This window comes from Odontesthes bonariensis, chromosome 7 (genome assembly GCF_027942865.1).
Source record: "Odontesthes bonariensis isolate fOdoBon6 chromosome 7, fOdoBon6.hap1, whole genome shotgun sequence".
Lineage (NCBI taxonomy): Eukaryota > Metazoa > Chordata > Actinopteri > Atheriniformes > Atherinopsidae > Odontesthes > Odontesthes bonariensis.
The window spans coordinates 1,126,687-1,139,448 of record NC_134512.1 but is presented as its reverse complement, the minus strand read 5'-3'; the positions used below and the strand labels follow the sequence as shown (position 1 = coordinate 1,139,448).

General features: G+C 47.4%; 1 protein-coding gene across 1 annotated transcript in view; it reads right to left on the bottom strand.

The window, feature by feature from the left end:
- Nucleotides 1–12,762, bottom strand: part of carmil2 (capping protein regulator and myosin 1 linker 2) — a 130,591-nt gene that overhangs the window by 9,348 nt on the left and 108,481 nt on the right. The window contains exons 34-38 of the mRNA XM_075469212.1: nucleotides 4,241–4,345; nucleotides 3,599–3,635; nucleotides 2,717–2,785; nucleotides 1,568–1,830; nucleotides 899–1,025 (exon numbers count right to left, since the gene is read on the bottom strand). Coding sequence (XP_075325327.1) covers nucleotides 899–1,025; nucleotides 1,568–1,830; nucleotides 2,717–2,785; nucleotides 3,599–3,635; nucleotides 4,241–4,345 — 601 coding nt within the window. The remainder of the gene's footprint in view (nucleotides 1–898; nucleotides 1,026–1,567; nucleotides 1,831–2,716; nucleotides 2,786–3,598; nucleotides 3,636–4,240; nucleotides 4,346–12,762) is intronic.

Here is a 12,762-nt window from a genome sequence, read left to right as displayed (position 1 = left end):
AACTCACCTGTCATTTGCGATCATGGAAGACACAGTAAGTAGACTAGCCCGTAATGAAGTTCAATAGTCTAGATAAATAAGCGTGGGGACGAGCCTACCTTGTATCGCGCGTGCACAATCGGTGATTGACAGGCAGCAGAGCCCAGCTCGTAACCTGATTGGTTACCTTTTACCGGTCCGGTCTGCAATTTTGTAAACAAACCTGCTGGCTTTGGAGGGACCTAGCGGGACATATAGGGGACCTAGAGAACTCATTTTTTTGTATTGGGGTATTTAATGTACTACTTTCAGAATCCCCGGACAGTTCCAGGCATTATGCTTGAAAAAGAGTTGCAGACGGCAGCTTTAAAGCTGCAGTCGGCAGGTTTTCAAAATTACGAGTCTAAAGTCGGAAAATTCGAACTGATACAACTTTCAGGTCCCTCCCCCAACCTCTAACAAGCTCCGAATCGCCCCCCAAACCCCTCCCCCTCTGTGGACGAGGTTGTGCACGTGAGTTCACACCAGTGTGAGCGCACACAAGCTGGGGCAGACTCACGCTCAGCAGCGTGTGCACAAGCTGTGATTGACAGGTAGGATTCCTCCACCCTAACTTGATTGGTTAAAAACAGCCGGGAGCGCTCGATTTTTGCAAGCATGATTACAGGCTTCAGAGGGAGCTACAGATTTCGTTATTTTTCCTAAACAGCCTATTTAATATTCTACTTCCAGAATCCCATGACAGTTCAAGCTAATATGACTAAAAAAAAGTTGGCAGCTTTAATGTGACAGATACTCTGGCTCCCACTGAACTGGTCCCTATGACCACACCGCTCTGACTGGACCAATCACAAGTTCTCATAAATGATCATCAGCTCTTATCAGACCGGCCAATTGAAATGAGATGGACCAAACATACCCTCTGTCACTGGCTGTGCTTTCTCAGTGCAGTCTCGTGCACTGGCACCCCTCCATGCTGAGGGAAGCAGTTCTTTCCTGGGGGACAGACTGAAGGCTGCTCCCTGGGCACCCTCATGGCGTCCATCCTGATGATGGATCAGAATATTCTCAGTAGGGAAACAGAATGACAGCAAATTCAAGAATGACACAGGTATGTGGAGGCAGACAGTGTTTCTGTTGGCAGGGCCCATGTTGGTGATGGTGGTCAACAAGCTTGCTGGAGGTCAGGGTGAGTTGAGGTTAAGTGGGGAGGGGGTGGCGGGTTTTGCAGATGTTATTCTTTGTTAAATATCAATTAAATGGTGAATCTGTTAGGGTCACGTGTTGTAGAGGATGTTCACATGTATGTGTGTGTATACATGTACACAAAGTCTGCTGTCACTCCTAATGTAAAAGCAGAAAACAAGGAAATGTCTGCTTGGCTTATAAGTGATGTTTTTCTTTCTCTCCCACTAAAGAATTGCCATCAGTACACACTATGTGAGCACTGTGTGTTACAGTGTAGAACTATATGCTGTTGTGCTGGTACTCTGTATCTGTAAGTCCCAGATTTCCATTTGAAAGTTTAGTCTTCCATCTGCTTTTCTTTGCAACAATGAAAGAAACTTGCAGCTAAATGCTGTGTTACCTGTTCTGCCGTCTCTGCTGGTCTGCCATCATGTGTGTGTGGTGTGAGCTGAACCTGCTCTGCTGAGCTGCTGCAGGGGGGAGCAGAGGAGGGACGGGGCACCCCTCCTGCAGGAGCAGCTGGGGTGGGGATTGGAGGTTTGGCTGCAATATTAGGTTTGGGTGGCAGGAGGACTTTAGGGCGCTCAGGGACAGCAGGCTTTGGGTAAAGTAGAGGATCTGGTCGGATGGGGTCCTGTGCTCTCATGGGAAGCCTGGGGTCAGCTTGAAAAAAGGGTGAGAGTGACAGGGCATTACGAGGAGACTCGCTAATGGATGCAGGTCATTCTGACCAGAAACTCCAGGTGAACAAATTATGGAGGATTTGTTTAAAGACTGCCTCCTGTGAGGATCAAGTTTTCAACCTTTGTAAAATCTTCATTTGTTGTTTGGTAGGAGGCATAAATGAGTTCCATTAGAAGTTACCAGAACAGCTGTGACAGTCACAGACTCCAGAACCCAGGTTCCAACTCTTCATATGTTACAAACTTATAACACCAATCCAGTCAATTAGCAGGGTGAAGCTAACTTACAAGGTCTATCTAATGCTAGCATTTAGCAGCACATTATTAGCTGATATGCTAACTCAGACATGAAGAGTGCTTGGCTCATCTGTGTGCACCTGTCCTGATAGCTGTGGGACGTCTGTGCAGCTGTATGTCTCTGCACTCAGAAACTATAGCCTCAGCTCATGGTGTACCTTAATAAAAATCTTTAAAATGTAGTTATGCAGATGAGTTAGTCCAGTGCAGGGTAAATGGATTTTTCCTTGAACCGTCTTAAAAGATGTCTGCTATTACTCTGCATCTCTGCTTTTGGTTAGATTTTTGGTTTTGAAAAATCCCATAAAAAACAAAACCTACAATGTGTCTGTATGTGTCTGTAATATTTTATGACTGCCTAAACCTTTCTGTGGCTGGCATTCTGACCAATCATATTAAATATGTACAACTCGTGAACAGAAAGTTAAAAGTTTAAAAAGACTCAATATCTTGTAAGAAACAGACAATAACTGCTTGTAGGGTGAGTTCATTGCTGGTTTCTCTTCACATATTTGAATATTGTTGTTTGTATCATTTAGAAATGAGCTCAGACATCAAACATATTATACCTGATGAGGTGGACATGGTTCTGGGCTTGATGTATGGTGGAGGGGCTTCAGGTTTGTCCAGGATAGCACCTGAAGGACAGAGGCAGCAGAAGAGCAGGGGGACATTTAGTCCAAACTTTAAACGCCTCTAAAAGCCATTCGAATTGTTACACAACTCTACATAGGATGCTTCTAAACAAATGTTGCTGATGATGACTCAAATAGGGCTGAAAAGAAGAAGAAAAATACTTCTAGTTTGAAAGCAATGTCTACTGTTATGATATTACTCAGACATAAAGATGAACAATTGTGAAATGATTAAAAAGTATGAATTTTATGTATACAGAAGAAAACATGTTGACTGGCCAAAGGCTGGCTGTACATAATGCAGCAGCATCACTTATTCATGGAGCTGCTATTTTACTCAACCAAAGTTTCTCCTAAAAATGAAAACATGGTCAGAAAATGTTGAGCGCTTCTGGTTTTGTTGCTTAAAACTTTCATCTTTTAAATCATTTGGGCACCAGCTGTCACACGTGGAATCGCTTGGATTCAAGTGCTTTATTCTAGAAACGCTGCAAGAGGGACACACTCACAGCTGATTAGTTTTCCCATACATTCAGATTCAGCCAGTCACATTAGAAGATGCTCATATTACTTTTGACCAGCATGTATTTATGTACTGATATATTTGTCTTGTTTACTCACATCACGATTCACCTCAGTTTATCATGAGCAAAAACATATCTGCAAATCAGTTCTTTATTTTGTCCATTGCAAAAGCAGGAGGAATTATCAGGTTCATTATGCTCAAATATAACTATATGTGACCTATTTAGTATTTACACAAATGACTCCAATGGGAATAAGTGAGAGGTAATTACAGAGCTAATTCAAGCTTACCTTCAGAGTTGGCTTTTCTCAGCTCATCATCTTTATTCTACAACAGACACATTAAACAACATCAAATTACAAAAGCCTATTCAGAAAAGCTCTGACTATTTGACAGAGCATTCACTGGTAAAAAAAAAAAAAAAAAAAAAAAAAATCTGCAGAGAACAGGTCTGATGCAAACATTGTTTTGGATTCAAAAAGACCAAATGAATTCATTCTGTATTTACACTGTACACACAAGGCCTCACCACAGAACGGAGAACAGCTCATGATTTACCAGGAACCACGTAAAACACGGTGTGGAGGGAAAAGAAGCTGGAGTCAGAAGATTAGTTACAGTTACAGTGTGTGCAGAGTACTGCAGAGTACTGCAGAGTACTGCAGAGTACTGCAGAGTACTGCAGGTCTGCCAGTGTGACATGAAGCAGGACGTGTTTGCCTGTTCCTTTTTATGACTTCACTTCGGGAAGTCACCTCTGTGGTTTTATCATGAGACAAATTATGAAGAGAACTGATATTCAACCCAAGCTGCAAAAAAACTACAGTATTCTTAGTGTGATCCCTGAAATGTGAAATGTGGTGTTTGGATTATGTTGTGAGTTTTTTTACAACCAGTTCAGAAAACAGCTTTTCAATGGTTGCACATCCTACCTGGCACATCTTGGTCTCAGCAGGTGGGGTTTTGGCCATGCCCACTCTGTGCAGCATCACCTGAAGCCTCTGTTCAAAACTAGTTGTGCTCTCAGATGCATGTTTCTGGAAGACAGAGAGTATTTACAAGAATAAATATGAGTGTTCAAATGGACACACACATCACATGAACAGAAACAAAAAAGAGCCTACTTTTTCACTGCTGCTTGGATTCCTGCTGGCACTATTAACTAGAAAAGATTCCAGCAACAAAAGCCGCTTTCGGACTGTAGGAACCTTTGGCAGTTCTAATAACCTTTTAATCCGCGGGGCCGTTTTCTCCCGTGTTCGGAAATACAGGAACTCGGGGCTTTCTCCCTCAGTTCTTATAACCATTTAGCTCCTTCTCCAAGGTCGGGTCTTTTCATGGTTCTATAGAACGCATCTGACGTAGGTGTGTGGTGGTCGGTCTGTGAGCTTTTCCAGCCTCCATGTTAGACGCCCGATGTGATCGTCCATGATTAATATCACCATCATGCAGACCATGAACACGGTGGCCTCCCCGCTCTCCATATTAGCTTCTTTGTGGTGTTTTTTCTACTTTTACCGGTTTTGTTTTGTTTTGTTTTGTTGTTGAATGTGGCGCTAAACGGCTAACGTAACACGTCACTGACGCAGACGGCTGCGCGTGGCGCAAAGTCCCGACCTGGTCCCGACTCATGTGCGAATGCAGACTGAAACAGTTCCGCTGGGGAAGGATAGTTATCAGAACGGAATTTGAGTAGGACAGTTCTGATAACTGCGTTCTTAGAACTACTCTGTCCGAAAGCGGCTAAAGTGAGGCCTTCATCACTGCTGACAGATGCAGTCACACTCCTTTACAGATGTGTTTTGGGCTCTTACTACATCTCTTTTCTGTACCCTAAACTATAGTCTGAATAAGTGTGTTCACTGTTCAGTCTAGATTCCCATGACATATTCTGTCTTCTCTGAACAGCCATGGCTCAGGTGATGCGGCGGTTTCTCATGTTGAAGCATGTTGAATTTCACATGGTCCCCTGCTGTCCCTTTTGGTGTAAATGTGTGCAGAGTAGAGAAAAAAACGTTTAAGAGTAAGATGTCATTCATGAGTGTGTGTGAGTGAGCGCATTACAAACACACTGTGCTTGGTAGATAAGTCCAACAAAAGCCCTATAATCAAATCAAACTTTAAATCAAATCAAATCAAATCAAACTTTATTTATATAGCACCTTTCATACTAAAGAAAAAAGCAACACAAAGTGCTTTACATAATAAAATCAGTAATAAAATCAATTCAATTCATAAACTCACACACAACATCACACCGACAACCACACTGCACACATACTACCCCCCCACCACCCCCAACATGAGCAACATCAACAACAATCAACATTAAAATCAACATTAAAATCAACATTAAAAGCAACATTAAAATCTGGCTTGACGCTGAAATGAGGAAACGGTATCTCGGGGATCTGTCCACACCGGGAGCCAGCCCACCAATGACCACAGAGGCCACCACCACGGGGAACCGCCCAGATCAGGGCAGGCCGGCATCCACACCACAGCCAGGGCTGCAGTGCAGGATCCCCCAGCCACCCCGAACCAGGGCGGTCCCCACAGTAATGACCCCACAGACCGAGCGGGCATAGTCTCCGGTGTGGAAGATCCCCATGAGGAAAAACACTGGATAAATAAGTATATAGTAAAATAATTACTAATAATAACAAAAAATAATAATATATAAATAATAAATAAATAAATAAATAAATGAAATAAAATTCAGCTGTAAGCTAAACTAAAAAGGTAGGTCTTGAGCCTCTTTTTAAAAACTTCAACAGTCTCTGCAGCCCTGAGGTTCTCTGGCAGGCTGTTCCACAAATGAGGTCCATAATAGTGGAAAGACGTCTCACCATAAGTTTTTGTTCGAACCTTAGGAACAACTAAAAGGCCGGTACCAGAGGACCTCAGGGTCCGCGAGGGCTCATAATTTAAAAGCAGATCAGATAGATAAGAAGGCCCAAGACCATTAAGACATTTATAAACAACTAAAAGAACCTTAAAATCAACCCTGAAACGCACGGGGAGCCAATGCAGCGATTTTAAAACTGGTGTAATGTGTTCCCGCCCTCTGGTCTTGGTCAGCACACGTACAAACATTTACTATTCCTGCTATTAAATAGCACCAAGAATTTTTACAACTTTCATGTATTTGTGACTAAAACAAGGTCAAACAGGAAATTAAATTAGTTACCCTAATTTAATTGTTCAATAAAATGTTCTGCCATGCTTCAGAGAAATGTGACTATGGACAAATGTAAGGTATATGCTTTCCATCTGAGATTTCTATTTTCTGCAACCTCATACTTATACTCCATCCCATCTAAAAGGCCAATGTTTTATTTCTCACTTTCTCACATGTGTATGTGTGTGTCAACAGATGCTAACCTGGATGGGCTAAAAGCAGAGGACAAATTTTGTGTGTATGCATGACCAATAAATCTGATCTTATCACTATGGAAACGGAAGGAAACAAGCACGTCTCCCATGAGTCTGAGCAGAGCAGTTATTAATAACAACCACACTAATGATAATATTATTAATGAAAGACCCCCATTCCTGCGACCCGTCCAACCGGCCCGCTCCACGGGGTGGGGGTGGGTGAGTGTCTCACTCTTAAGGCTCTAGCATGGTTGCCGCGTCTGCTAGCGCGAGCGGTGTTGATGACGTAACGATTTCGTGCTGGTAATAGTGGCGCAAGTCGATGCTCCAGTAGTTGCAATTTTCTCCGTCACAGAGGTGGCGCTGCTACGTTAAGGTTACCGCTACTCTACAACCACGAAAGTGGAGAAGAAAACAATGAAGAGCAGGAACACTGAAATTAATGATACTGCTGCAGTATTTGGATAATTTTAATTTTTTAATTCAGTCAGTAGAGGTGAAGGTCTGAAGCCCCCGGCATCACCACTTGGAGTCTCTGCCCTCTTCTTTGCCTTCACGTATCTGTCCCGTAGCTTCTTCCACACATTCTTACAGAACTCTTCCTCTTTCCCCAAAGTTCTGCCAATCTCTGTGCACCAGTTTTGGGAGTTTACGTGCTCCCTGTGCTGTTTCACTGCAGTTTCGTACAGCTGTCTGTACAAACGCACCTCCTGACTGAGCCTGGTCTCACATTTGTCCATCCGGTTCGTAGTTCTCGGCGCAGCCAAGTTACAAAAATCGATTGTTGGATGTGGCACAGTTGCAGACATCCCAAGTGCCAAAAACTCATTTCAGGGAGATGCTTATCGTACTCCCCCCCCCCCCCCCCCCCCCCCCCCCGCCCCAAACAGACACACTTAAGGCCAGCAACTTTTCACCAACTGTTTAATCACTAATGGTAATTAATATAATATAATAATTAGGCCTATCATTTCTACATATTTTCTTTAATTTATTTTGCCTATATATCAACATATTAAATTGGGGATTTTTTAAAAGGCTTAGACAGGCTGGATATAGATACTGTAGCTGGCTAGTTAGATATAGGTCTACACAATTTAGTCACTAAATGTGTATTGATACTTCAAATAAGTCTTTGATACGTTTTGCTTTATTTTATAACAGCATTTAACCTACAGAAATAAAATGCAGATGATGGCGCGTTCACCTACCTCCACATGTTTTTATAGTCATTAAGTCCGCCGTGGGCAATACTGAAGTCACTATTGCATACAGTGCACCTCGCCACGGTGTCATCATTCTTCACCTTCTCTAGACATGGATATACTTTAGTATGTTCTGCTGTAAAATGTGTCTTATTTTTCGTTTTTCACCCAAAAAAACACTCCCTCGCATAGTCTAAAATCCGGGATATTTTATCCGACTCGCGGGCATCCGTGATTAACTATCAATATCAGGGAGACTCCCGGAACTTCCGGGAGACTTGGGATGTCTGCAGTTGTGTGTTTTCATCAGGATGGTTTTTGAAGACATGAGCACTAAGGAAGAGCTACTCACCATTAAAAGGACACACCAGAGGTGAGGATGTTTTCAATGCTTTCATGGGATTTGTTAGCGAGACAAAACTGCCGCTCTTCAAGTTGATCTCCATTACAACTGATGGGGCGCCTGCTATGTTGGGCTGCACCAGTGGGTTCATTGCACTGTGCAAAGACAGTGAATCTTTCCCAGATTTCCTGAATCATCATTGTATAATTCACCAGCAAGCGTTGTGTGGAAAGATTTTAAATATGAAAGAAGTGATGGATACTGTGATGAAGATTGTGTGTTCAGTTCGTGCCAGGAGTCTGCAGAGAAGGCTTTTCCATGCTCACTTGGAGGAGAATGATGCTGAGCACACAGACCTGCTGCTTCACACGGATGTTAGGTGGTTAAGCAGAAGTAAATCTTTGGCCAGATTTCCGGAGCTGCTGCCTGAAATCAAGGACTTCCTGAGGCTTTCAAAACATGTGGATTACCATACAAAGCTAGAGGACCACCAGTGGCTTTTAGACGTATCTTTCCTCACTGATCTCACTGGTGAGCTCAATGAATTAAATTTAGAGCTGCAGGGTAAAGATGTTGTCAACATGATGAGTTCATGTCCTTTTCTGGAGGAGGAGATTCTGACATTGCAAAATGACATTGAGATCAAAACCAGATCAACATCTCCTCAACCTGGAGAGCATGTTCTGGAAACTACTGGTGGAGGAGAAGTATCCCAGTCTCAGAAGATGTGCTTTGAACCTGACAGCTCTTCTTGGGTCAACTTATTTGTGTGAGTCTGCTTTCTCGCACATGAAAATCATCAAGTCCAAGTACAGATCAACAATGACTGATGACCACCTTGCAGCCTGCCTATGCCTTGCATCCAGCTCCTACACTCCTGACTATGAGAAGCTGCCTCCTTCTCCCAGTGCCAGGTCTCCCACCAGGGTAGGCAGTGATTTCCACCTGCTCTATGTGCCTTTAATTGCCCAAATAATAAATAAAGTTTTTTTAATTGAATTGAATTGATTTGAATTGAATTGAATTTCTTCAAACTCAGAGATCCACCTGTTTTGTATCTGGTTTATTTTTCTGTTTGGTTCATATCAAGGTTAGTTTTGGTTAGTTACTGCAGGCTGGAAATGATGTGTGTGGGTTTGCCATGTTGACACTGGACTAGATGAGGGACCAGACAAAGAACAGCTCACAAGAACCCCTATGATGATTAAAGAAAATGGACACCGTGTTCCCTTGCCCGGACGCGGGTCACCGGGGCCTCCCCCTGGAGTCAGGCCCAGGGGTGGGGCCCGCCGGCGAGCGCCTGGTGGCCGAGTCTGTGCCCGTGGGGCTCGGTCGGGCACAGCCCGAAGGAACGACACGGGTCCCCCTTCCGACAGGCTCACCACCCGTGGGAGGGGCCATGGGGGTCGGGTGCAGTGTGAGCTGGGCGGCAGCCGAAGGCAGGGACCTTGGCGGTCTGATCCTCGGCTACTGAAGCTGGCTCTTGGGACGTGGAACGTCACCTCTCTGCTGGGGAAGGAGCCTGAGCTGGTGCGCGAGGCTGAGCGGTTCCGGCTAGATATAGTCGGACTTGCCTCGACGCATGGCTTGGGCTCCGGAACCAGCCTCCTCGAGAGGGGTTGGACTCTCTTCCACTCTGGAGTTGCCCGCGGTGAGAGGCGTAGAGCAGGTGTGGGCATACTTATTGCCCCCCGGCTGTGCGCCTGTACATTGGGGTTCACCCCGGTAGACGAGAGGGTAGCCTCCCTCCGCCTTAGGGTGGGGGGACGGGTCCTGACTGTTGTTTGTGCTTATGCACCGAACGGCAGTTCAGAGTACCCACCCTTTTTGGAGTCCCTGGAGGAGGCACTAGAAAGTGCTCCTCCGGGAGACTCCCTCATCCTGCTGGGGGACTTCAATGCTCACGTGGGCAATGACAGTGAGACCTGGAGGGGCGTGATTGGGAGGAACGGCCCCCCCGATCTGAATCAGAGTGGTGTTTTGTTGTTGGACTTCTGTGCTCGTCACGGACTGTCCATAACGAACACCATGTTCAGGCATAAGGGTGTCCATATGTGCACTTGGCACCAGGACACCCTAGGCCGCAGCTCGATGATCGACTTTGTGGTCGTATCGTCGGACTTGCGGCCGTATGTCCTGGACACTCGGGTGAAGAGAGGGGCGGAGCTGTCAACTGATCACCACCTGGTGGTGAGTTGGCTCCGCTGGTGGGAGAGGAAGCCGGTCAGACCTGGCAGGCCCAAACGTATTGTGAGGGTCTGTTGGGAACGGCTGGCGGAATCCCCTGTAAGGAGGAGTTTCAACTCCCACCTCCGGCGGAGCTTCAACCATGTCCCGGGGGAGGTGGGGGACATTGAGCCCGAATGGGCCATGTTCCGTGCCTCCATTGTTGAGGCGGCCGACCGGAGCTGTGGCCGTAAGGTGGTCGGTGCCTGTCGTGGCGGCAATCCCCGAACCCGCTGGTGGACACCAGTGGTGAGGGAGGCTGTCAAGCTGAAGAAAGAGTCCTATCGGGCCTTTTTGGCCAGTGGGACTCTGGAAGCAGCTGATGGGTACCAACAGGCCAAGCGGAATGCAGCCTCGGCGGTTGCTGAGGCAAAAACTCGGGCTTGGGAGGAGTTCGGGGAGGCCATGGAGAACGACTTCCGGACGGCCGCGAGGAGATTCTGGTCCACCATCCGGCGACTCAGGGGGGGGGAAGCGGTGCACCGTCAACACCGTGTATGATGAGGGCGGGGCTCTACTGACTTCAACTGGGGACGTCGTGAGTCGGTGGGGGGAATACTTCGAGGGCCTCCTCAATCCTACCGACACGCCTTCCGATGAGGAAGCAGAGTTGGGGGGCTCGGACGTGGGGCCTCCCATTTCTGGGGCTGAGGTTGCCGAGGTGGTCAAAAAACTCCTCGGTGGCAAGGCCCCGGGGGTGGATGAGGTCCGTACTGAGTTCCTCAAGGCTCTGGATGTTGTGGGGCTGTCTTGGTTGACACGCCTCTGCAGCATCGCGTGGACATCGGGGGCAGTGCCTCTGGACTGGCAGATCGGGGTGGTGGTCCCCCTCTTTAAAAAGGGGGACCGGAGGGTGTGTTCCAACTATAGGGGGATCACACTCCTCAGCCTCCCTGGTAAGGTCTTTTCGGGGGTACTGGAGAGGAGGATCCGCCGGATAGTCGAATCTCGGATTCAGGAGATGCAGTGTGGTTTTCGTCCTGGCTGTGGAACAGTGGACCAGCTCTATACCCTCCGCAGGATCCTGGAGGGAGCATGGGAGTTCGCCCAACCGGTCTACATGTGTTTTGTGGACTTGGAGAAGGCGTTCGACCGTGTCCCTCGGGGACTCTTGTGGGGGGTGCTCCGGGAGTATGGAGTGCCGGACTCCTTGATATGGGCTGTTCGGTCTCTGTATGACCGGTGTCAGAGTTTGGTCCGCATTGCTGGAAGTAAGTCGGACATGTTTCCTGTGAGGGTTGGACTCCGTCAGGGCTGCCCTTTGTCACCGATTCTGTTCATAATTTTTATGGACAGAATTTCTAGGCGCAGCCAGGGCGTTGAGGGGGTCCGGTTTGGCGACCTCAGAATCGGGTCTCTGCTTTTTGCGGACGATTTGGTTCTGTTGGCGTCGTCAGGCCGTGACCTTCAGCTCTCACTGGAGCGGTTTGCAGCCGAGTGTGAAGCGGCTGGGATGACCATCAGCACCTCCAAATCTGAGACCATGGTTTTCGGCCGGAAAAGGGTGGAATGCTCTCTCCGGGTCGGGAATGAGATCCTTCCCCAAGTGGAGGAGTTCAAGTATCTCGGGGTCTTGTTCACGAGTGAGGGACGAATGGAACAAGAGATTTACAGACGGATCGGTGCGGCGTCCGCAGTGATGCGGGCTCTGCACCGGCCCGTCGTGGTGAAGAAGGAGCTGAGCCAGAAGGCGAAGCTCTCGATTTACCGGTCAATCTATGTTCCTACCCTCACCTATGGTCACGAGCTGTGGGTAGTGACCGAAAGAACGAGATCGCGAATACAAGCGGCCGAAATGAGTTTCCTCCGCAGGGTGTCTGGGCTCTCCCTTAGAGATAGGGTGAGAAGCTCGGTCATCCGGGAGGGGCTCGGAGTAGAACCGCTGCTCCTCCGCATCGAGAGGAGTCAGATGAGGTGGCTCGGGCAACTGGTGAGAATGCCTCCTGGACGCCACCCCGGTGAGGTGTTCCGGGCCCGTCCCACTGGGAGGAGGCCCCGGGGAAGACCCAGGACACGATGGAGAGACTATGTTTCTCGGCTGGCCTGGGAACGCCTCGGGGTCCCCCCAGAAGAGCTGGAGGAAGTGGCCGGGGACAGGGACGTCTGGGTCTCTCTGCTCAAGCTGCTGCCCCCGCGACCCGATCCCCGGACCAGCGGAAGATAATGGATGGATGGATGGATGGATGGACACTGGACTGGTAGATCTCGGGAGGTTGGCTACTTGAAAAGTAGATCATGGGTCAAAAAAGGTTGATCACCCCTGGCTTACACAGACATACACATTACACATACAGTAGGTAAA